Source organism: Oncorhynchus masou, chromosome 13 (genome assembly GCF_036934945.1).
Source record: "Oncorhynchus masou masou isolate Uvic2021 chromosome 13, UVic_Omas_1.1, whole genome shotgun sequence".
NCBI lineage: Eukaryota > Metazoa > Chordata > Actinopteri > Salmoniformes > Salmonidae > Oncorhynchus > Oncorhynchus masou.
In genome coordinates, this window is record NC_088224.1 from 36,855,723 (window position 1) to 36,880,567 (window position 24,845).

The following is a 24,845-nucleotide window of genomic DNA, read 5'->3' on the forward strand; positions in this document are numbered from 1 at the left end:
AAGCCAACCCAGTCTGTTTTGTTGCTACACAGCCAACCTGTCTATTGGAGAAGCAGTTTGTGCCCAGAGCCATATATACTGAACAGAAATATAAACGCAAAATGTAAAGTGTTGGTCCCATATTTCACGAGCTGAAATAAAAGATCCCAGAAATGTTACAAACTCAATAAAATATTATTTCTCTAAAATGTTGTGCATAAATGTGTTTACATCCCTGTTAGTGACCATTTCCCTTTTGCCAAGATAATCCATCCACATGACAGGTGTAGCATATCAAGACGCTGTTTAAACAGCATGATCATTACACAGGTGCACATTGTGCCACTCTAAAATGTGCAGTTTTGTCACACAACACAATGTCTCAAGTTTTGAGGGAGTGTGCAATTGGCGTACCGACTGCAGGAATGTCTACCAGAGCTGTTGCCAGAGAATTGAATGTTAATTTCTCTGCCATAAGCCGTTCCAACGTCGTTTTAGAGAATTTGGCAGGAAGTCCAACCGCAGACCACGTGTAACCACACCAGCCCAGGGCCTCCAGATCCGCCTTCTTCACCTGTGGGATCGTCTGAGACTAGCCACCCGGAAAGCTGATGAGACTGGGTTTGCACAACCAAAGAATTTCTGTACAAACTGTCAGAAACCGTCTCGGGGAAGTTCATCTGCATGCTCATCTTCCTCACAAGAGTCTTGACCTGACTTCTGATCGACGACGTAACTGACTTCCGTGGGCAAATGCTCACCTTCAATGGCCACTGGCACGCTTGAGAAGTGTGCTCTTCACAGATGAATCCCGGTTTCAAAGGTGTATGTTGTCTTGTGGGCGAGCGGTTTGCTGAACATGGTGGCGGTGGGGTTATGGTGTAGCCAGGCATAAGCTACGGACAATGAACATAATTGCATTTTATCAATGGCAATTTGAATGCAGAGAGATATGACGAGATCCTGAGGCCCATTGTCATGCCATTCATCTGCCGCCATAACCTCATGTTTCAGCATTATAATGCACAGCCCCATGTTGCAAGGATCTGTACACAATTGCTGGACGCTGAAAATGTCCCAGTTCTTCCATGGCCTGCATACTCACCAGACATGTCACCCATTGAGCATGTTTGGGATGCTCTGGATCAACGTTTATGACAGCATGATCCAGTTCCCGCAACTTTGCACAGCCATTGAAGAGGAGTGGGACAACATTCCACAGGCCACAATCAAAAGCATAATCAACTCTATGCGAAGTAGATGTGTTACACTGCATGATGCAAATGGTGGTCACACCAGATACTAACTGGTATGCTGATCCACACCCCTCCTTTTTAAGGCATCTTGTGACTAACAGATGCATATCTGTATTCCCAGTCGTGAAATCCATAGATTAGGGACTAATGAATTTATTTCAAATGACTGATTTCCTTATATGAACTGTAATATCTAGAAAATTGTTGCATATTGTGTTTATATTTGGGTTCTGTGTATTTAGAGTTGGGCCAACTTTTAGAATTTGGGATATTGTTCTAATTCAAGACATTCCGTGACATAACATTGTTTAAATATTCCCCATGTAATGTTTATGGGGACCATGGCTGCATGTGGTAGTGTCATGTAAATGCATCATAATGCTCATTACAGACATTCAGTTGTATAGTTAAAAAAAAAAAATATATATTCCCCATGTAATGTTAATTGGGAGCTAACATGGCTGCCATAGAATGTTGAAGTGGCATGTAAATGCATCGTAATGCAGAAACCTCTTCAAACGGTACTGTTTTTGGTACGGTAGCTACTCCGTCAGCCACAGGCAGAAGGGCTGTACAGGGAAAGGGAGGGTTGACGGCGAGGCAAAGTGGGGAGAGAGGAGAGGAAGAACTCGGGGCCTGACCACCACATCTTTTCATGCGAACTCGGGGCCTGACCACATCTTTTCCTGCGAAGAAACTGCACTGTCAAAAAACGTTAGTAATTAGGTATAATTATTGTTGATGCATAGTTTGTTTTAGCGTTAACGTTATATCTTACTGTTGGGGTAATGTATAGCTAGAATGTTGAATTGTTTACAAACCAACTAACTTATCACTTGCGAGTTTTCTCTGGTCGGTTGTTGCACTACGATAGATAGCTAGGTTGCTAACTGCACAACTGATACAAATCGTCCTTCTACTTTCGGTGGCTGCACTGTCTATAGGCCACAATTTGGTTGACTCCGCGTTTGTCACAATCTAGGTAGCTAGTCATTTTAGATATATAACGTCAGCTAGCTAGGCAGTTTACGACATGCTTCTTGGCCAAAATGCACACACATAAAAATAACCAAATGAGAATGGATGCTTATGCCTCATGTTATGAAAACCGTGCCTGATGCCAAATGTTGACGTTTGCGTCTGTTATTTAAGGAATTTCTTCCCCCCCCCATTTTTTTCAGTCCTGTTTTTGGTCATCCGAAAACGACTCTGGCCCGGGCCCCAGTCCGCGGTCTTGAGTTAGATAGCGGAGTGTGATTGAAGCACGTCGATCGGTGTCCCAGCACGTATTTTCCACCAAGGAGGTAATAATGGGTGACAGCAGAGGTAAGAGAATGCCACTGGTGTTTTCGAATGAATTTCGCTAGCTATCAAGCCACTTCAGCATTTTGTTTTTTATGTTCCAGCTACAGTGGTCAACTATAGTTGGTGCATTAGAGATGCTTTTTGACAATATTTGCAATGGCTCAAGGCATAACACTTTACTAAGCTACCAAACTGAATAGCCTAGTTGGCTATAGCTACAAGGATCCACTCACAAATTACACCAAAACACCACATCACCCCAGTTTTTAGCCTGATTACTACACACTTATTGGTATATACAGCTTGAAATGAATTGTGTAAATGTTCTTTACAAGCCAGAATGTTTAATACAATTATTTGAAATGACTACCAGTTAGTTTTCTGTGGTGTTGGACTTTCAGGTTGAAATTTGACACAAAATCTCAACAGAAAGTATTGTTTACTCAACTGTTTAGAGCGACACTACTGAAGTTGACATTTCTATCACCTGGCACATGCTCAAAACAATGTCAACACCTGCTGACACCAGTACATCACTGGGACCTATCCAGGACATCTACTCAAAATGGTGCCTGAGGAAAGCCTGCAGCGGTCATCACACCCCAAACACGAGCTGTTCCCTCCCCTACCGTCGGGCAGATGGTATCGGAGCATGAGGTCTGATATCAAAAGGCTCAGACAGTTTCCATCTACATCCATCATCAGACTACTGAACACTTGAACTGGACTGACCACATGCACTGACTCTCCGCACCCTGAGACACACACACACACACACACATCACAACTGCTGCTACCCGACTCTAATTATGATTGCTAGATACTGTATTATAATTATGCTAAAATGTTTATTCTACTCTACTGAGCCATTTACTTTTTTCATATTGTTATATTTTATTATTTCTTATTGTTATATTGTTAAGAAGTAAGCATTTAGTTGGACATGTATCCCATACATACGACTAATAAAACTTGACTTCGGTTAGTTTGCCTGCGTTGCGTGGATGTACTTCCGTCTTGTGCACGTGCCTTTCGGTCATGAGCAAACACGCGATGCATGCATACTGAAGTCAGCAGGTATTTACATGGTTCTGCGCATGTGCGATGATAGAAACTTCAGTACAGGTGCTCTTAAAAGTCAGCTAAGCAATACTTTCCTGTGGATAATTTGTTTCAAATTTTGACCAACATGGTGTTGGGCAACCGGTAAGTAAGTAAGTAGCCTTGGCTTGTGTGATCCGGAACAGCTCATTAGGGTAGGAACCTATCTCTTGTTTCTGTAGCGCAAGGCAGCTTGATGTACAAGTACATGCCCTGGACAAGACGTTAGTCTATCGCAGGGCCTTACACGGAATCCAAACCGGCGGCGCCATTGTGCATCAATTTATTTTGTCCCCCCACACCAAACATGATCACGACACTCAGGCTAAAATATTAAAACAAACTCTGAACCAATTACATTAATTTGGGGACAGGTCGAAAAGCATTAAACATGTATGGCAATTTAGCTAGCTTGCTGTTGCTAGCTAATTTATCCTGGGATATAAACATTGAGTTATTTTACCTGAAATGCACAAGGTCCTCTACTCCGACAATTAATCCACACATAAAAAGGTCAACCGAATCGTTTCTAGTCATCTCTCCTCCTTCCAGGCCTTTTCATCTTTGAACTTTTATGGTGATTGGCATCTAAACTTTCATAGTATTACTACGACGACCGGCAAAACAGTTCGTCTTTCAATCACCCATGTGGGTATAACCAATGAGGAGATGGGAGAGGCAGGACTTGCAGTGCGATCTGCTTCAAAAATAGGAATGACTTCTATTTTAGCATTTAGCAATGCAGATGCAAGCTGTGTGGTCAGCCTGTTACTCCAAATCTATCCCCTTATTGCTGAGTGCCAAGCGGAGACGCATCAGATCCCATTTTTACAGTCTTTGGTATTACTTGGCCAGAGATTGAACTCACAACCTTCCAATATCAGTGCGGACACTCTAACCACAAGGCCACTGAGTTGGTCATGGACAACGGGTAGAGTAAAATCAAATGTAATTTTATTAAACTTTCTGGCTTGTAAGGAACATTTACATGATTTTGCAGTCATTAGTTTCAGGCTGTATATTCTAAAGGTTGACCGATTAATCAGATTGGCCGATTAATTAGGGCAGAGTTCAAGTTTTTATAACAATCGGTAATTGGTATTTTTGGACACCGATCATGGCCGATTGTAATCCACGAGGAGACTGCGTGGCAGGCTGACAACCTGTTATGCGAGTGCAGCAAGGAGCCAAGGTAAGGTGCTAGCTAGCATTAAACTTATCTTATAAAAAACAATCAATCTTAACATAATCACTAGTTAACTTCACATGGTTGCTGATATTACTAGTTTATCTAGCTTGTCCTGCGTTGCATGTAATCGATGCGGTGCCCGTTAATTTATCATTGAATCATAGCCTACTTTGCCAAACGGGTGATTTAACAAGCGCATTCGTGAAAAAAGCACTGTCGTTGCCCCAATGTGTACCTAACCATAAACATCAATGCCTTTCTTAAAATCAATACACAAGTATATATTTTTAAACCTGCATATTTAGTTAATATTGCCTGCTAACATTAATTTCTTTTAACTAGGAAAATTGTGTCACTTCTCTTGCATTCTGTGCAACAGAGTCAGGGCATATGCAGCAGTATGGGCCGCCTGGCTCGTTGCGAATTGTGTGAAGACCATTTCTTACTGACAAAGACAGCCAACTTCTCCAAACGGGATGATTTAACAAAAGCGCATTTGCAAAAAAAAAACAATCGTTGCACGAATGTATCTAACCATGAACATCTGTGCCTTTCTTAAAATCAATTCACAGAAGTATATATTTCTAAACCTGCATATTTAGTTAAAAGAAATCCAGGTTAGCAGGCAATATTAAACTAGGGAAATTGTGTCACTTCTCTTGCGTTCATTGCCCGCAGAGTCGGGGTATATGCAACAGTTTAGGCCCCCTGGCTTGTTGCGAACTAATTTGCCAGAATTTTACTTAATTATGACAAATCAAATTTTATTTGTCACATACACATGGTTAGCAGATGTTAATGCGAGTGTAGCGAAATGCTTGTGCTTCTAATTCCGACAATGCAGTAATATCCAACGAGTAATCTAACCTAACAATTTCACAACTACCTTATACACACACAAGTGTAAAGGAATGAATATGTACATAAAATAATATATGAATGAGTGATGGTATAGAACAGCATAGGCAAGATGCAGTGGATGGTATAGAGTTAGTACAGTACATAAATATGAGATGAGTAATGTAGGGTATGTAAACATTATATGAAGTGGCATTGTTTAAAGTGACTAGTGATACATTTATTACATCAATATTTCCATTATTGAAGTGGCTGGAGTTGAGTCAGTATGTTGGCAGCAGCCACTCAATCTTAGTGATGGCTGTATAACAGTCTGATGGCCTTGAGATAGAAGCTGTTTTTCAGTCTCTCCGTCCCTGCTTTGATGCACCTGTACTGACCTCGCCTTCTGGATGATAGCGGGGTGAACAGGCAGTGGCTCAGGTGGTTGTTGTCCTTTGATCTCTTTGGCCTTCCTGTGACATCAGGTGGTGTAGGTGTCCTGGAGTGCAGGTAGTTTGCCCCCGGTGATGCGTAGCATTGAAGGTTGTGCAATGTAACAGGAATATTTACACTTCTGGATGCCACCCGTTAGATAAAATACGGAACGGTTCCGTATTTCACTGAAAGAATAAACGTTTTGTTTTCGAAATGATAGTTTCCGGATATGACCATATTAATGACTTAAGGCTTGTATTTCTGTGTGTTATTATGTTATAATTAAGTCTATGATTTGATATTTGATAGAGCAGTCTGACTGAGCAGTGGTAGGCAGCAAAAGGCTTGCTGTGCTTCAAGCATTGAGCTGTTTATGACTTCAAGCCTATCAACTCCTGAGATTAGGCTGGTGTAACCGATGTGAAATGGCTAGCTAGTTAGCGGGGTGCGCGCTAATAGCGTTTCAATCGGTGACATCACTCGCTCTGAGACATCACTCGCTCTGAGACCTTGGAGTAGTTGTTTCCCTTGCTCTGCAAGGGCCGCGGCTTTTGTGGAGCCATGGGTAACGATGCTTCGAGGGTGGCTGTTGTCGATGTGTTCCTTGTTCGAGCCCAGGCAGGGGCGAGGAGAGGGACGGAAGCTACATTGTTACACTGGCAATACTAAAGTGCCTATAAGAACATCCAATAGTCAAAGGTATATGAAATACAAATGGTATAGAGAGAAATAGTCCTATAATTTCTATAATAACTACAACCTAAAACATCTTACCTGGGAATATTGATAACTCATGTTAAAAGGAACCACCTGACTTTTTTCATGTTCTCATGTTCTGAGTGAGGAACTTAAACGTTAGCTTTTTTACATGGCACATATTGCACTTTTAGTTTCTTCTCCAACACTTTGTTTTTGCATTATTTAAACCAATTTGAGCATGTTTCATTATTTATTTGAGGCTAAATTGATTTTATTGATGTATTATATTAAGTTAAAATAAGTGTACATTCAGTATTGTTGTAATTGTCATTATTACAAATAAATAAATAAATAAAAATAGCCGATTTTAATCGGTATCGGCGTTGAAAAATCATAATCGGTCGACCTCTAGTATATTCCAATTAATTGCTTATTACAGCCTGATTAATCAGACTACCCTACTTTATTCAACCCCCATCAAATGTAAAATTCTTGCTGCTCACCTTTAAGGCCCTTAAGGATTCACCTAAGTTACAAACCTGTGCAGCGTGGGTGACCTATACATGTCAAGGAGACAGCTTGAATTTCCTTGTTTAAAACATAACTAAAGACCTACCCTTTCAAGCTAGCTTTTAATGTTTGATCGCCTAGTCTGCTTAAAGTCTATGTTTTGTATTAGTATGTAATGGTTTGATGTATGGTGATTTGATTTGAAGTTTTCTTTCCTCTACTTTTTGATGTATTGTGGCTGTTTTCTCTTCTGCCTGGCATTGCCTTCAGAAAGTATCCCCCCTTGACTTTTTCCACATTTTGTGTTACAGCCTGAATTTTAAAAATTGATTTAAATTTAGATTTTGTGTCACTGATCTACACACAATAACCTATAATGTCAGTGGAATTTTGTATTTAGAAATGTTTACAAGTTAATACAAAATGAAAATCTGAAATGTCTTGAGTCAAGTATTCAACCCTTTTGTTATGGCAAGCCTCAATAAGAGTAAAAATAAGTTGCATGGACTCACTCTGTGTGAAATAATAGTGTTTAAGATGATTTTTAAATGACTACCCCATTTCTGTACCCCACAAATACAATTGTCTGTTAGGTCACTCAGTCGAGTAGTGAATTTCAAGCACAGATTCAACCACAAAGACCAGGGAGGTTTTTCAAAACCTCACAAAGAAGGACTCCTATTGGTAGATGGGGTGTATTAAAAAAACAAACAGACATTGAAGGTCTCTTTTGATCCTGGTGCAGTTATTAATTTCACTTTGGATGGTGTATCATTACACACAGCCACTAGGTATATACAGGCTCCCTTCCTAACTCAGTTGCCAGAGAGGATTACAACCGCTCAGGGATTTCACCATGAGGCCAACAATGATTTTTAAATCAGTTACAAAGTTGAATGGCTATGATAGGAGAAAGGAGGTTTGATCAACAACATTGTAGTTACGCCACAATACTAACAAATGACAGTGAAAAAAGGGTAGCCTTTACAGAATAAAAATGTTCCAAAACATGCATCCTGTTTGCAACAAGGCACTAAAGTAACCCTGAAACAACAAAAAACAACCATTGTGTACAACTCTACATCTTTTCAAGCACGGTGGTGGCTGCAACATGGGGCGGCAGGTGGCCTAGTGGTTAGAGCGTTGGACTAGTAACCGAAAAGGTTGCAAGATAAAATCCCAGAGCTGACAAGGTAAAAATCTGTCGTTCTGCCCCTGAACAAGGCAGTTAACCCACTATTCCTAGGCCGTCATTGAAAATAAAAATTTGTTCTGAACTGACTTGCCTAGTAAAATAACATCAAAAATATTATGGGTGTGTTTTTCATCGGCAAGGACTAGGTCGTTTTTTAGAATAAATAATAAATCCTAGAGGAAAACCTGGTTCAGTCTGCTTTCCACCAGACACTGGGAGACAAATTCACCTTTCAGCAGGACAATTGCCTAAAACACGAGGTTAAATATATAGACTGGAGTTGCTTACCAAGACGACATTGAATGTTGCTGAGTGGCCAAGTTACAGTTTTGACTTAAATCGGCTTAAATCTATGACAAGACTTAAATGGTTGTCCAGCAATGATTAACAATCAACTTGACACAGCCTGATTTTTTTTTTTTTTTAAGAATAATGGCCGAATATTGTACAGTCCAGGTGTGCAAAGCTTTTAGACTTACCCAGAAAGACTCACAGCTGTAATTGCTGGCAAAGGTGATTCTAGCATGTATCGGCATAGAGTGTTGAATACTTATCTAATCAAGATGTAATATTTTATTTATTTATATTAATACATTTTTCTAAATTTTTCTTATACTTTGACATTAGAGTATTTTGTGTAGATTGTTTACAAAAAATGACAATTATAGATTTCAATCCCACTTTGTAACAACACAATGTGGAAAAAGTCAACGAGTGTGAATGCTTTCTGAAGGTATGCATTGAACTTTTGGAAATATACTTTACAAATTAATTATTATTGCTTATACATAATTATTCCAAGTGCTATATAAGGGGTCATTTACTGCATTTCTACATAGTTTAAAAACTAAATGCTATTTTAAACAACAAAAACAACCAGAATTGTCTCCAGCCATTATCACCTTGGCTGCTGTAACTTCATTCACCTTAGTAGATAGGGGACATTCTACAAACACTTGTCTTACAACAATTAGCAGCTACACACTAGCTCACGCTAGCTCAACCAGGTTAAGAAAACTCCAGCTTCGTCTTATGTCAAACAGCTGTTTTGAGAAAAAAGTTGCTCTGTTCACTGCGGAGCTGCATTGATGCGCTGTCCCAAAGCCAGCCAGCCGCGAAAAGCATCCTTAGGGGCAACCCCCGGTTCTGAGCCGTCTGCATGATCCTGAAGCCAGCTCTCTGATACCGCTATACTGCATTTGCCTTTTAATCGGGATTCGAATGATTTTAGTGGCCTATTTTTAAGTTGGTGTTGATCTAGGGTTGCAACTGCCATACTCTGCCATAGCCAATTGACACCCCTGGGCATGACCCTTGTAATGGGTAAGCACACACAAAACGAACTTCATTGTAGCTAGGGGAAATATCATTCATTTTTATCTTAAACTTGAGTTGTTTGTATGGTGTCATCACTTTCTGGTATATAATCCCTGTTGTTTCTCACCAGATTCCCGCAGCCCAGACAGCTCCTCTGTGTCCTCCCCTCCCTCGGGCCAGCGCTCGCCACCCCTGACCCCCACAGCTGCTGCCATGACTTCTCTGCCGCCCGTCACTTCGGCCGTCAACAGCCCCATCAGCAGCATGGGCTCGCCCTTCTCTGTCATCAGCTCCTCCCTGGGGTCGCCCTGCCTGCCCGGGACACCCTCGGTGGGCTATGGCCCCATCAGCAGCCCCCAGGTGAGACCCGAGTTCCAGACAGGTAGCTAACACTGATCTGTTCTACCACTCTTCTCCTGCCTCATCTTTCACCTTTCAGGGCCATTCAGAGATGAGAAGTTGACGCCATGGTCAATAAATTCTGCTTTACAGTAGTGGCCAGTGTGAACCAAGTGTGACACAATAGGCTGCAGTCAACATGCGTGTATCTGCCAGTATCATCAGACTCAAGTGATTGGTTGAGAAGATTATCACTTGTTGAGCTCACTCTTATTGTAAATAAACAATTGGCTGCTATTTTACGACCCCTAAAATGTGCAATATACTGTGATGTAGGTTATTGTTAAATAGTGATAGGTGAAAAATGAATAGTTAAATATAGGGATATAATTGTTGACGGTTAACATCATTTGGGCAATATCGCAATATTATTTTTGAGCTAGCTGTACCTGCATCAAAACTCTAGTATTTTTCCTTCAAAGCTTGTTTTCCATATAATTTTTAAATAGGGAGCCATGGTGAGCAATATGTTTGGAACATCGAATCGCAATAAAATCACAGTATCGAATCACAATACATATAGAATCGTGAGAATCGCAATACATATCGTATTGGCACCTAAGTCTCGTGATAATATCGTATTGTGAGGTCTCTGGCAATTCCCAGCCTTATAGGTCAAGTGAAATTGTGGATAACTACCAAAGGCAAACGTGAAACCATACATATCTAAATATTGTAAATCATTGATCCTTAAAAGTAGCACATTTTTTATCTGTGAAATCAACCACGAAACAGCATTATTTGGGTACTTTTTTAAACATGTTGCCCTTTTTCTTTGAATGCGTTCTGACTTTAAAAACCTCACTTAAATTAATTGAGTAATGATTAAATTATGACATTTTAGATCAAGGATGCCAGTGGATGAATCATTGGTTGCCCTCAAAACGAGACATCAAAAGATCCAACTCCCCCAGTCCCATTCCTGCATTTGACTAGAAAATAGGGAACACATTCTGCAATATTTCCATGAAAGATATACAGTACCAGTCAAGGTTGGACACACCTACTCATTCAAAGGGTTTTCTTTACTGTTACTATTTTCTACATTGTAGAATAATAGTGAAAATATCAAAACTACGAAATAACACGTCATGTGGTATCCGAAAATCATGTAGTAACCAAAAAAGTGTTAAACAAATCAACATGTGTTTTATATTCTTCAAATAGCCACGCTTTGCCTTGATGACAGCTTTGCACACTCTTGGCATTCTCTCAACCAGCTTCATGAGGGAGTCACCTGGAATGCATTTCAATTAACAGGTGTGTCTTGTTAATTTGTGAAATTTATTTCCTTCTTAATGTGTTTGAGCCAATCAGTTATGTTGTGACAAACTAGGGTTGGTATACAGAAGACAGCCCTAGTTTTGATGTCTTCGCTATTATTTTAAAATAGTAAAACAAAAGAAAAACCCTGGAATGAGTAGGTGTGTCCAAACTTTTGACTAGTACTGTACATAAAATCCATAAATTCACATGCACAAGGTACAGTTTTTAAATCTCCATTTAATTGATCTGCTTTTGCGGACATTTTATGTAGATTTTTCTTCTTCTTCCAGGCATAAAATGATTGGTCCAAGGGGCTCGTAGTGGCAGCATAGTAGTGAATATCCAAACAAATACCCGTACTGTCCGTCCCTGAGTGTGCCCACCCATCCCTCTTTCTTTCCTCCACTGCCCTCTACTTCAGCCCTTTTTACTTCACAGATCAATATGTATACCAGGAGTGCAGAAGTAAGAACCCCCTCCCCTATTACCACCTCTAACTTTCTCCGTATTGGTTGTTTCATTTCCTCTATCTCCTCTCACATCACATAGTCCTTTTCAGTGTTATTTCCCCCCCCCTTGCCTTTTCTCTTTCTCCTCCTTCCATTTCACGTTTTGCCTCTGATACCCCTCAAACGTCCCCACAAATTAATCCGGCCATGAGGATGCCTTGAGACTTAACCTGCTTGAACTGTTGAGGGCGAAAAGTGCTCTGTAACTTCTATTGGTTTGAGGGTGAGGGAGGCTCTTTTCTCCGACCAAGGATGCCTGGGCGTGCGAACAGGTAACTGAATGTGACTTTAATACTGATCAACCAGCCCACTCAAAAAGATAGCTGGCAATATGTATGTGATTGTTGGATGCATGAAAGTACTGATATTTTTTTGTCATGTTTCTTGAAATATGACAGCTCTGCAACTATGACTCCAAATAATCAAACTTAAGGAGTGATGTGCTGTCAGTTCATGACACATCCTCCCCTCTCACTCCTGCCCATATCCCCTTCCCGCCTTTCTCTCTGCCTCCAGATCAACTCCACAGTGTCCATGTCGGGGCTGCACGCGGTCAGCAGCTCGGATGACGTGAAGCCTCCGTTCGGGCTGGGAGGCCACAGCCCAGGGGGCCCCATGCTCTCCCAAAAGCGCCTGTGTGCCATCTGTGGTGACCGCTCCTCCGGTAAGTCTAGGCCCAATCCCAAACTGGCCCCTAGACCCTATGCTCTTGTGGAGATCAGAGATTCATTAAATGGCGTATGCAATATGGTCAAAACCCCACCCCGTCTGTAAGAAGGCAAGTTTAACTATATACTCTTCCATCTATAGGACAGACTGGGGGTTGATTTATGCTTTGTTTATTAAAGGATAGTTCTGTCAAATTCTACAGGCGTTGAATGAAATTTAGTTAGGTGGTGTGGATGTTTCTCATGAATTTGGGATTGACACCTATAGATTTCCGCTGTGCATAGTGGGATCTACACAACATGGCATTGGCTACATGGACCTATAGCCTTTATGGTATGGAAACGTCATATAACCCTAGATTTGGGGATACCTTTCTGTAGTGTAGAAAATTGTTTTAAAGAAAGCTGCATAAAATGTTTAAAACACAGTAAGGAATTGTTTTTCATCTCTCCCTTGTCTGTACCAGTTCAGTTTCTCCTAAAAGGGACCGAAACACATATTTTCATTACCATCGCACCTGAAGAACTATGCGCTCTAGGCTTAGTGCCTGAAGGATTGAAAGGGGTTCGTTACTGATGTAACCTTCCCTTCTTCTCCTATCCCCCTATTCCCTCTCTATTGTTGTCAATTTGCATTCCTCTTTCTTGTCATTCTCTCTCTCTATAGGTAAGCACTACGGAGTGCACAGCTGCGAGGGCTGCAAGGGTTTCTTCAAGCGCACGGTGCGCAAGGACCTGAGCTACACCTGCCGGGACAACAAGGACTGCCTGGTGGACAAGCGCCAGCGCAACCGCTGCCAGTACTGCCGCTACCAGAAGTGCCTGGCCTGTGGCATGAAGAGGGAAGGTAAGGGGGAGCCTAGCAGTCTGCTGTCCTCAACTAGCATTCAATATGGCTCATTAAAAGGGCAATGCTATCCCCAGGTAAGGCTTGAAATGGAGGGAGAGGCCGAGAGGGATGCAATTGGAGATATGATGAGCGAGACCGTGACAAGACAGAAAGAGTGAGGGAGAGCTAGGATCCTTATTGAAATTGGGTCTGACTTTTGCTACAGTAAGAATGTAGAAGTAAGAGGGATGGGGCCCCTTGTGTCCCCTAACCCAAAGACCCCCACTCACCAACCGTTCTGTTGCCCTGCTGAAATAACACTGTTTGACATTGTTGCCGAAATGATTGTATAGCCTACTTGCTATAAAACTATTTCCAATTACTGTTTTTAAACCACTGAAATAATCTATGTATAATAAAGATGTCTAAGAGCATTTAAGATTTTTGGGATATTGTAATATGAATTTCTAAGGGGAGAGTATTGCTTGTACTCAAAGGGGATGGAAAGAACGAGAAAGAGGTAGAGAGAGGGGGATGGAGAGCCTTGTAAACACTAACCCCTGCCCCCCTCTCTCTCCCCTCTTGTTTCCTCTCGTTTTCTCTCTCCCATCTTCTGTAGTGGTCCAAGATGAACGACAGAGATGTAAGGAGAATGGCATTTAATTAGTTGGTGGGGAATAGTGCAGAGTACTTGTTATCTGGTTTTATGTCAATGCTCAGAAATGGACCATCATACCCCACGGAAGACAGCACTCTCTTGCCTACAACACTTTGAAACAATCATCCTTTTTCTAATGTTTGTGCATTTTTTGAATGTTTTATTTGGTCAAGAGGCAAAACAACAATATTTTGTTGTTTTGTTGTGATGGTCCATTTTTGGGTAAGGTATGTTGCAGAATGTATTGGTATGAAACTCTAATTACCAGGCGCAATGTAAGTCATTGAGGAAATGCTTCCTTTGAAATCAATGAAAGCTGCTTCGCGACCCTTGTTGCGCTCGCGTTGCGTCAAGTCCAATGGCAGCGCCCAAGCTCAAGAATCGCAGAGGTTCAATTCTTGACGCCGCGTTCATTCCGTCTTGAACATTGGAATAATGAGAAATAAAGTTGATTTTGGTTGCATATAGCCTCCGCTATACACCACCGGTTATTTTACTTAGATTTCTGAAGTCAAGAAGCTACTACTTCTAGCTAGCTAGCTACGTTGACTAGCTAGGTTCACAATGTAAACAAAGGAAACTTGTGTAATGAGAGGATCATTTAGTACAACCACTACCAACAATTTAATGAGTACTTTAATGAAAACTGGACCAAAGCTATTGTACTTACGCATAATTGATGAATATGGTAAGGTACAGTAGGAGAAACTCGAGGAAAGATGTTCTTCCCCTCTCCGCTCTCAAAACAACATGCTCTGTGTAGCAGGTAGAACATCACATTGACACAACGCTAATAGCAATGTAACGCTTATTGTGGAGTTAGTGTTGCTGTTCTCAGTATCGCTGACATTGTGTAAAATAGTATTACTGTGGTGTCAGGGGCTGATTCCAGATATTTCCCTGAATTCGCAGATAGTGGTGCACAGATGATTGGTATTGTGCCATTTTATGTGGTTTGGGGTGAACCTTATTGCCATAGGAATAAACCTTATTGTGGGGTGATTCTAATAGGAAAATTCTCTTGATGGCTGATGGGAATCAGATATCAGCCTCGGGGCCACAGGAAAGCAGCTTGCGAGCCTGATGTGGCCCCTAGGCCTTGAGTTTGAGACCCCTGGTGTGAAAGGTAAAAACATCTTTGTCGTTTGAACTAACTGGGAAATGTACATATCTGTGTATCTCCTTTTTCTCTACCTGTGTCATTCTTTGCTTTCCTCATTTCACACTTCTCTCTTTCTCAACTTTCTTCTTTCTCTTTTCTTTTCCCTCCTTTCTCTCTCACCTTTCTCTTTTTTTCTTCACTTTTGCTTCCCATTTGCTCTCTCCATCTCACTTCCCTGTCCTGCTCTTTCTTTTCCCCCTCCATCCTTCTCCCTCTGCTGCTCCCTACTTTCCCCTCCCCCCCCCTCCTTTGCCTCTTTCCTTCTCGCTCCCCGACTCTCTCGTCCCCTCCTTCTCTCTCTCCTTCCCTCTGCCCTGCCTGTGCCCCTGCAGCCGTGCAGGAAGAGCGCCAGAGGAACAAGGAGCGGGAGAGCGAGGTGGAGTCGACCAGTGCCATCAACGAGGAGATGCCCGTGGAAAAGATCTTAGAGGCTGAGATGGCTGTGGAACAGAAGACCGAGCTGCATGCCGATGGGAGCTCCGGGGACAGCTCGGTAAATGTGTGTGTGTGACCCACTGTCTGACCCCGCGACGCACACATACCAACTTCTCTTACTCCACTGTCTGTTATTATTTCTAGAGATTTGATTGTGCGACCGAGCCAACAATTTATTGTGATACAATATATTCTGAGATAACAGACCCGCTTAGTTTAAATGTGATCCTAAGGTCTCCAGTCTCTATTTTGTGCCCTATGTTGAAGCCAGTCTCTTTCCCTCTGTTTCTCTTTCCAGCCCAACGACCCGGTCACCAACATCTGCCAGGCTGCAGACAAGCAGCTGTTTACCCTGGTGGAGTGGGCCAAGAGGGTCCCCCACTTCTCTGAGCTGGCCCTGGACGACCAGGTCATCCTGCTACGTGCCGGTACGCTCAAAAAGCCTTCGCCTTTTCATGTTCATCGGCACCAAATGGAAGAAAGCTAACTGAAACAGGGAGGGACTACCTGGACATGTCCAATAAAACATTCATTTTTTTTAGTTGGAAAAAGTTTTTTGTCTTACACCCTAATGAACACAGCCCTGCTCAGCTTGGACCTCATTAGATCCAAGCTGTTCACAGCCCTACATGGATAGGCTGATGACCCTGTCTCTCTCCAGGTTGGAACGAGCTGCTGATCGCTTCCTTCTCTCACCGCTCCATCAGTGTGAAGGACGGCATCCTATTGGCCACCGGCCTACACGTGCACAGGAACAGCGCCCACAGTGCCGGCGTGGGAGCCATCTTCGACAGGTAACACCCGCATGTGCGATGGACCTCGGTGAAGCACATAGAAGCAACCTTTTACATGTTAATTTTCACCGAAAAGCTTATACACTGCAGGGAGAAAGATTGAAAAAAAGGTGCCCCTGAATGATTTAAGCATTTTGCATTGTTTTTTCCATAAACAGTCAACACTTAATGTCTAGTGTTTTTGTAATGGCAGTTTATTTAATTTAATCATACACGCCGTCATGTAAACACTTTACCATACATGTGTTTGTAGAACATAATTTTCAGTCATGGTCATGTTATTACAGTTATTATTCATTAAATGGCCATTTCTCTTTGGAGTCCAGATTTAGTTTTTTGAAATGAGCTGAATCATTTTCCAGACTAAAGGGAGAATGGAGCACTTTCGGGTAGAGTTTGTGCATATATTATGATTACATTTTGTGACGTTTTTGTTCATTTTGGACTACGGTGAGGATTTTTTGGGGGGCTGTTCGAGCACCCAGCATTTTTTCTGGAGGCAAGCTGAAGTTTGGAGACAAAGTCTACGCCCTTTCATTGGTAATTGGTCAACAGTAGAGATTCTTCAGTAAAGTCTTTGTTGTCATTCAACAAGAGACGCCTTGTTTTCATGTAAATTTTTCCATTAATAATGCACCAAACATCTTAGCTAGATGTAAAATTGCGCGACTAACATCTATTCGGGCAAAAACGTCTAAATTAATGACAGATTTCTTGTGATATCTTCGATTAATTTGGACTATTTTGAGGAAGTATACTAGCTATGGCGTCTCAAAATGGACAAACTGTACTATTGCATGCTTTTTTCTCGTTTTTCAAGCAAAGGTATTTTAAGGGAGTATGCGAGCACACTCGTTCGGTTCGGCTAGCTGAGAATAATGCAGCGTGCCAGAACGCTGGGGGCTAATGCTTAATGTACTGTAGATGTCACTGTTGACTTCACTAGGATTACCCCCCCCCCCCCCCAACACAGCCACACACACACGGGGCACACTCATCTATTCCATTTTACATTGGCAGATGTCAGTATTTTATTCAGTAGTGTAAAATAGCCTTTAATCAAGCGGCATGGCACCTGTCTCGAGTAAAATCCTGCGCTCATCGCAGCTCTCAAGGAACAAGTGTGCCCACCCCAACTCAATAGGGTCGCCACATCACATGGTGTGAATTCATTGTTTATTACACAGTAATTACATTGTTATTAATAGTTCATAAACTGCATGACTCCCAATTCCCACAGGAACTGAAGCATCTCTTGGATTAACTGGTTGCAGGCTTTTGTTTCAGATGCATCGTAATCTAGACATCTTTGAGTAAATGTGGTCCGCTGAATGTTTTTTTTTTTCGTGTGTGAAATCTCTCAGTTCTCATTTTGTATCCTCACATGTTTGTTTTTTTTTCCTACAAAAAAAAACATTTTTCTTTCATTCATTTATGATTTATGCCAAATCGATTTGATTAAGATGATTAAATCATATTACTGCATTGATCCTTTGAATATTTATTACGCTCCTCTAATGGCTTATGCTTCTCTGCTCTACTGCCATTGGCCCGTGCCAATACCCATAACCCTTTTGTGCTGATTTGGTTAAACCATTTACATGAAGGATTTTTTTTAAATGATCCGTACTTACCCAGGAAGTTTTATATGCTAATTATCGAGAGTACAATGAAGTATGCCTAAAACGCTACGGTAGTGAAGATAAGCAGAGGTCTTGGGTAATACTGTATAGAACTAGTTAAATAACGGTTCATTAAAAAAATTAAAAACATTAAATAAAAAAATAACTATTTGCCCTATTTCAATCAGACCCAATATGAAAGTTTTCTCCTCTAAATCTTTTCTGTGCTCAAACGTCTCGGATCTATTTATTGCTGTGTTACATTGGCATATTTTTGTCATTCCTCAAGCTTTATTTCCCGTAGTTTTAATGCTATCTAAAACATTTTCATCAGGCCAAGTCTCCATCAACAAGAGCCTGTAGCTTGTTACTCCCAGAAGTGGAACTGGGCACCAAAATGCAATGTAGAGTCTAACCTACCTGTTCCTCTGGGCCCAAACCAACGCAGGGGGGGACAATGTAATAACAATGTAACTGTGTAATAACATTGTAATAACACATTGTAATTGAATACACAGGGAGAGTGCGCACAATGCAGAGGTTGGAGCCATATTTGACAGGTAATGACATCACTACACGCCTACCTTCCCCTATCAACAACGAACACAAAACAAAACAAACAACGCCACAAAATAAACGCTTTTCTTGGCCCAGTTGTTGAGTGAGAGAATCTGGCAAAGAAAGTGCTGTAATTAGACCAGGTAAAAGAGCGGGTCGTGTGTATCTTGTCCGCTCGTGTTTCAGTGAGTGTTGTGTTCTGTTTCTCCTCTTTTCTGTCGTAGTGCAGGCTCGACTGGTCGCTGGCGCAGCGTCGACAAAACACCAGCTGCTAATTTCCTTCCCTTCATCTTCTTTCTGTCCTTATTGAATTATTGCATTACCCGACATTTTGTGCGATGTGCAGTAGTTTGTAAATAAGAAAAGTGTGGTTTGGGCTTGGATGGAATTTATCGATTGTGTGGTTGTAGTGTAACGTTTAAATGCATAGTGTAAAGAGGATGTAGAACTTGTATCCCAGCCCCCCTGCCCTTCTGTTAATTTCTTTATTTAACTGCTGCATCGTTGAGTGGAACTGTGGTGAACCCTAGAGAAGATGCTAACTCATCTCCTCCCGCTCTCTCGTCCCTCTGTCACACCTCCCCCTCCTCGACCCTGGTTGTAGAGTTCTCACGGAGCTGGTCAGTAAGATGAGAGACATGCAGATGGACAAGACCGAGCTCGGCTGCCTCCGAGCCATCATCCTCTTCAACCCAGGTAAATGATTTCCGCTCAAATAACGATCTGAGACAAGATAAAGATTTTAAGCCGTTTCAGACCAGATATAGTATGATGTCAGGAATAATCAGGTTAATTATTGTCATGTGCTATAGTGCCTGTGTTTGTTCCTGCATTCAGATGCCAAGGGCCTGTCCAGCCCCAGTGAAGTGGAGTTGCTGAGGGAGAAGGTGTATGCATCGCTGGAGTCCTATTGTAAACAGAGATACCCCGACCAGCAGGGCAGGTACAAGAGAAACACAGACATACAATAGCATCTATCCGCACAATACTCCCACGTCACCGCCATGATTGACCTCACTCGTTCTCCCCATCGCCCCAGGTTCGCTAAGCTCCTCCTCCGGCTGCCAGCGCTGCGCTCCATTGGCCTGAAGTGCCTGGAGCACCTGTTTTTCTTCAAGCTGATTGGCGACACCCCTATCGACACGTTCCTCATGGAGATGCTAGAGGCGCCCCACCAGCTGACCTAAGAAACAGGTTCTGCCCTGGTCCATTTTGCACCAGGGGTTCTAGTTCTGGCACCCTGGTTCTAGGGCTTCACCATGTCTGCTGGCTTTTATGTCCCGCTCACACCAACCCCACCACCCCTTCTTCACCCATAACCCCCCCCATATGCTGTCAAACACACACATAATCAAATACTTTTTCACAGTAGGGGTTAAGACGCATTGAAATATCTCCTTTTTAACTGCATATATAAGTTTTATCATGAGTTAGCCTTCAGCTTTGAGTGTCAACGCTTCTGCGAATCAAGGTAGACCTCTCAGCTTCTTGTGGGGTTCGTAGGTTATTCAGATACATTGCTGTGCGCATAGATATGACGAGTGGCTTACTCCGTCTTAGGCTTTACTCTTGGGTTTAACCCAAACACGTCATGCGTAATATTTCAATCAACTGTCACCCAACTTCTATTGGTCGGAGCCAATAGAGGCAGACACACCCCTCTGAGTTCACCAATCCGAATGGGATTTGAATACTATGCTTTATTCATGCTTAAATGCTCTGAATTCATTCTGAAGTACTGTACTCTTAAAATGAGACCTTTTAAGGCATTAAAATCCAAGGAGGGGGCACTTTGGTTGGCCCTTAAAGCTCACACCAGGCTTTCAAAGAGAGAAACTGACTTGTAAGATGTGTTCTTTATTGCATTTTGTTGTTTGTTTCTTTAAGTCCAAACAAGGGCCATTGGGCACAGGAAGTGCAACCTTGTTCAAGAGCACTGCGTTCATTGGTGCTGTTGTAGATGTTTCTTTTGTTTGACACCCTCTACTTTGCTAATGGTCATTTTTGCACTCTGTGAAACATTACTGTGTAAGTAAACTATTTGTTGCAGAAACCTATCTTACCCCACTTTAAGAAACTGGGGCAACCACAAAGAATCTCTCCAGCTCTCATCATATGTCTTCTGAAGAGCCACGGTGTTAATGGCCGTGCTTCGTTCTGTGAAATGGCCATCCGGTCTAAGAAAGCCTTGATATCATTCGATATCTTGTTCCAGTGGTCTACTGTACCCCTACAATTCCCCTTCTGAATCCTCCGTTTGTGTCATTCAAGTGCTTGCAGCCTCTCTCCGTTAACTTTTTAACAATATGTAAATACGATGACACATCTACTCCTTCACTAGAGCACGACTGGGCAATCCCAATATGTGCATACAGTAGGGAAAACACAGGGGTGAGCAAGCATGTTAGCACACAACAAAAAGTATTCCCCGATAGCAATCTGAACAGATATTGTACACTTTCAATATGTACTGTAAAAAAAATATGTATATAATCGTAAAGGGTTTTACCCATAGACTGGATCTTAAGCTTGAAAAACCCACCTCGTTGTGACTGACTATTAGGTCTAGTTGTTGTGCTAGTAGTTTCGTCACTCTTGACGCGAATGGTATTCTATAGGGCTGCTGTGTCACGGACAGGGCGATAGACTCCACGCCCTTAGCCTGCCCAGCCTGTGACAATACTTTGTGTTTTATTGTGGAGCTGATTGGTTGGCTTCAGCCGATGACCCTGCCAGCCATCTACCGCGACTCTATTGTGTGGTCTGCTTACACAAACCTAAACAATAGGGGCCGATTCAGCTCCCTCATAACAGAACTAGCTGTCAACGCATTACAAACTTTGAACTGAAATATTAAAAGAGCATCATTACACACAACGTGAGCAATATTGGCAGATGCATAACGATTGAGACCATATTGTGTGCATAGAAGGATTTAGATGTGTGGGTCGTTTTATGAAGTATTTGGAGATTGGTATTATTTACCATTCAGGACAGAAATTAGGATGTAGAATAGACAATGCTGTATCGCTTACTGGACAGAAGTTCAACTGTCCTAAAGTTGGGTGCTACACGACTCATGTGGTCTTACAATTATAGATGTGCTTGTTTACACCAGTGGAGGCTGGTGGTAGGCACTATAGGAGGATGGGCTCATTGTAATGGCTGGAATGGAATTTATATTTGAGTCGTTTTAGAAGACGCACTTAAACAGGTCGACTTAGAGGAGCAATTAGGGTTAAGTGCCTTGCTCAAGGGCACATCGACAGATTTTTTTTCACCTAGTCGGCTCAGGGATTAGAACCAGCGACCTTTCGGGTTACTGTCTTAACCGCTAAGCTACCTGCCGCCCATTCAATAGAATGCTGTCAAACACGTTGTTTCCATGTGTTTGGTACCATTCCATTCCCTCCATTACAATGAGCCCGTCCTCCTATAGCTCCTCCCACCAATGCAAACACAGTACACAAACAAAACGCCAAGAGTGTGCAAGTACACACCCTCCACCTGTTTCCCCCTCTTGAAACCGAGGTCTACTTATAATAGGATTCCCACTCGGCCGTACTCTTTTCAGACGATCTCCTACATTGACTTGCAGTCAGGCCTTTCTGGCGGGAGAGGAACACCTCCCCCATGTAATGTGGATATGGAGGATGATACCTGTCTAACAGGGTGTCCTACTCCAAGCCTGTGAACAGGCCGTGGGGGCACTGTAGACCATTTACATGCCCGTCGGGTTTATGTACGTCTATACATGTGAACATGAATCAGTCGCTGCAGAATAAAAATGAACGAGTAGAACTCGAGATCAGTCTTAAGGAATTTAGTCCCACAGGGTAGAGTATCTTATCTGTGTATCCCCAGTGTGAACCACAATCTTGTCACGGTGTTGGCAACAACCCCTTGTGTAATTCCCTTGTTTTTTTTGTTTGTTGGAGCTTCCTCAGTTGAATGTGAACGCATTTCAATCTCCCATTTCTTAACAGTAGAAAAGCCTGACCTTGAGGGACCCCACTTCAAGCCAAAATGAGTCTTTGACTCCAACATTCTAACAGTCTAATAAATTAATTTCATATATGATATTGGAAAAATAATATTTTGCTTGTGTTTTTGAAGGTCTTAGATAACAGAATGCCCAAAAAAGTATTGTTTCAAAGAACAAAATAGCATTTTCATTAGTTTGTTACTGTAGGCTATTTTGTTTTCTCATGTAGAGCTCGTGGAACAGAGGTAATTATTGGAAAAGTGATATTTAGAAATCAGTCTTACCTGTATGTGACTCTGTAGGAGGATTTGAAAAAGTCACTTGGTCACTCAGAAAAAATATATATCCTCTTTAAAACTGCTTATAACACAAAATGCTAACATGCGTGTGTTAAATAGATGTATTTAGGAAAAGTCAGACTGAGGGAGGCAAGACTTTAAAAATGGCAGAGATATTTCAATTTCATATTTAGTCAAAATGATTCACTTGCCTCTTCTAGTGCTGTAACAGTGCATTTTAAAGTGAATCCCTTGTTTATGTTGTCTTGTCCTATAAAATTCAGTTTAGCTTTGAGCAGAGATACAGTATACGTATAACAGCCCTATAAGAATTCTACAGGTTCTATAAGCTAAGCATTTTCAGGTTGTTCGGGCAGATAGTTTATCAGAATAATATTTGTTTGTTTTTTAACTGCCTGTACACTATGTTTATGTGCCTGTGTTGATTATGTCACTATGTCCACTGTGTACAATGAGGTCTTGGTCTGGTTATACCAGCAAGCTCGGGTGTGCTGCAGCATGGAGAGAGGTTTACAACAACACAGAAAGATGCACAGAAGAGCAGGGCGCAAGCGAAGTGGGGGCGTACATCTGCATACACGTTGCCCGGGCCCTTCTCTTCCCTTGCCAACCGAGTGCAGTGTCCCTTTGGTATTACTTGATGGCAGTGCTGCGGCGGTCTTCGCCCTTGGAGACAGACCGCCGGCGTGCAGCCCAAAGATGCGTGTCCCTCGTGACCGCGTGCACTCAAGGCAGACGCCTGGACCTTTTGATTACGTTGATTTATATTCAACTTAGTTTTAAAAACACTTGCTTAAAAAAAAACACAAAAAAAACGCTTAAACTTTTGCATCCTGTGAAGCTGTCATGTGTTTGTATCTCGCGGGATGCAATACTTATTTAATAGACACCCTGGTGCAAAGGTCAACTCTATGATGATCAAAACACCCCATGCGATTGGTTGGTGCCACCCCTGTGATGATGTAACACTGCCGAACAGGTGTGAAGGGCAGCGTCGATGCTGTGCCACGCTGAGGTCCCGTGGATGACTGTTGAGTGTTCAGAGTGTTGTGCTTTGTCACTAAAGAACTCCCCTTTATAAGCAAGGTGCCACAGCAAGGGGGAGGGCACTAGTCGGGGTGGTCCCTATGGTGATTTATACTGTGCATTGGTGCTTTTTTTGTGGCCAAGAGGGCAGAGTTACAAGCTAGAAACGTGCACTGATAATTTGACTATTTGGATCACGGTTTTGTCTTCCGTGTCCAGCGCAAACAGGAGTGTGTTTACGTAGAAAAATATGCATTGGACACTGCCAGCAAAACTTGGCTTAAGCTGAGAAAAAAAATTGGAGCCAATGCATAGATCCCAAAGGTGCGCGCTGAAGTCTCGCCTCTGGATAGTGTCCCATTACGCGGATGAACTTGAGGGGAGGGCCAGCTCAACATGCTCAGAGGAGGAGAATGCGTTCAAAGTGGTTTAAGTGCTTAGGGTGGTAGACTCACTTGATCAGATGATGTTTTGTTGATCAAGAAAAGCTGTTTTCGTTAGATCTGGAGATTTCCTGTCGTTGATTCCCGCCCAAATACACTGCTTCTCTGTTGTGCTTGACTCTTTCCTTTGACTGCGCGATTCATCTGTATTCAGGACTATTAAACACACGCAGGAACTGTTATATCACATGGGATTTTCAATTTCCTTTTTCTCATGTCTAGTTTTTTTGTCATTATTTTATCTCTGACTCCAACATACATGTGGAAATGATTGACTGTTTTGGGGAAGGAAAGGCTTTTTTTTTGTCATTTAATTTGGAATCTGTTTCTGTTGTATCATGTCCGAGTAAAGGTTTTAATACTGTA

The 24,845-nt window shown here is 42.1% G+C and overlaps 1 protein-coding gene across 9 annotated transcripts; it reads left to right on the plus strand.

Annotated features, from left to right (window-relative positions):
• Nucleotides 1-1,672: 1,672 nt before the first annotated feature.
• Nucleotides 1,673-24,845, plus strand: LOC135552205 (retinoic acid receptor RXR-beta-A). Of its 9 annotated transcripts, none has more exons than XM_064983687.1 (13): nt 1,674-1,961; nt 2,417-2,561; nt 9,957-10,186; nt 12,517-12,664; nt 13,336-13,515; nt 14,117-14,140; nt 15,650-15,816; nt 16,051-16,180; nt 16,414-16,546; nt 18,687-18,728; nt 19,331-19,422; nt 19,564-19,669; nt 19,766-24,845. In XM_064983687.1, the coding sequence occupies exons 2-13, from the start codon at nt 2,546-2,548 to the stop codon at nt 19,911-19,913; spliced, it is 1,416 nt and encodes a 471-aa protein (XP_064839759.1). In that variant the 5' UTR covers nt 1,674-1,961; nt 2,417-2,545; the 3' UTR covers nt 19,914-24,845. The 9 variants fall into 9 exon arrangements, with proteins under 9 accessions (XP_064839765.1, XP_064839759.1, XP_064839758.1 ...); XM_064983686.1 differs by having other exon boundaries at nt 1,674-1,949; XM_064983688.1 differs by having other exon boundaries at nt 1,676-1,949; nt 15,650-15,810.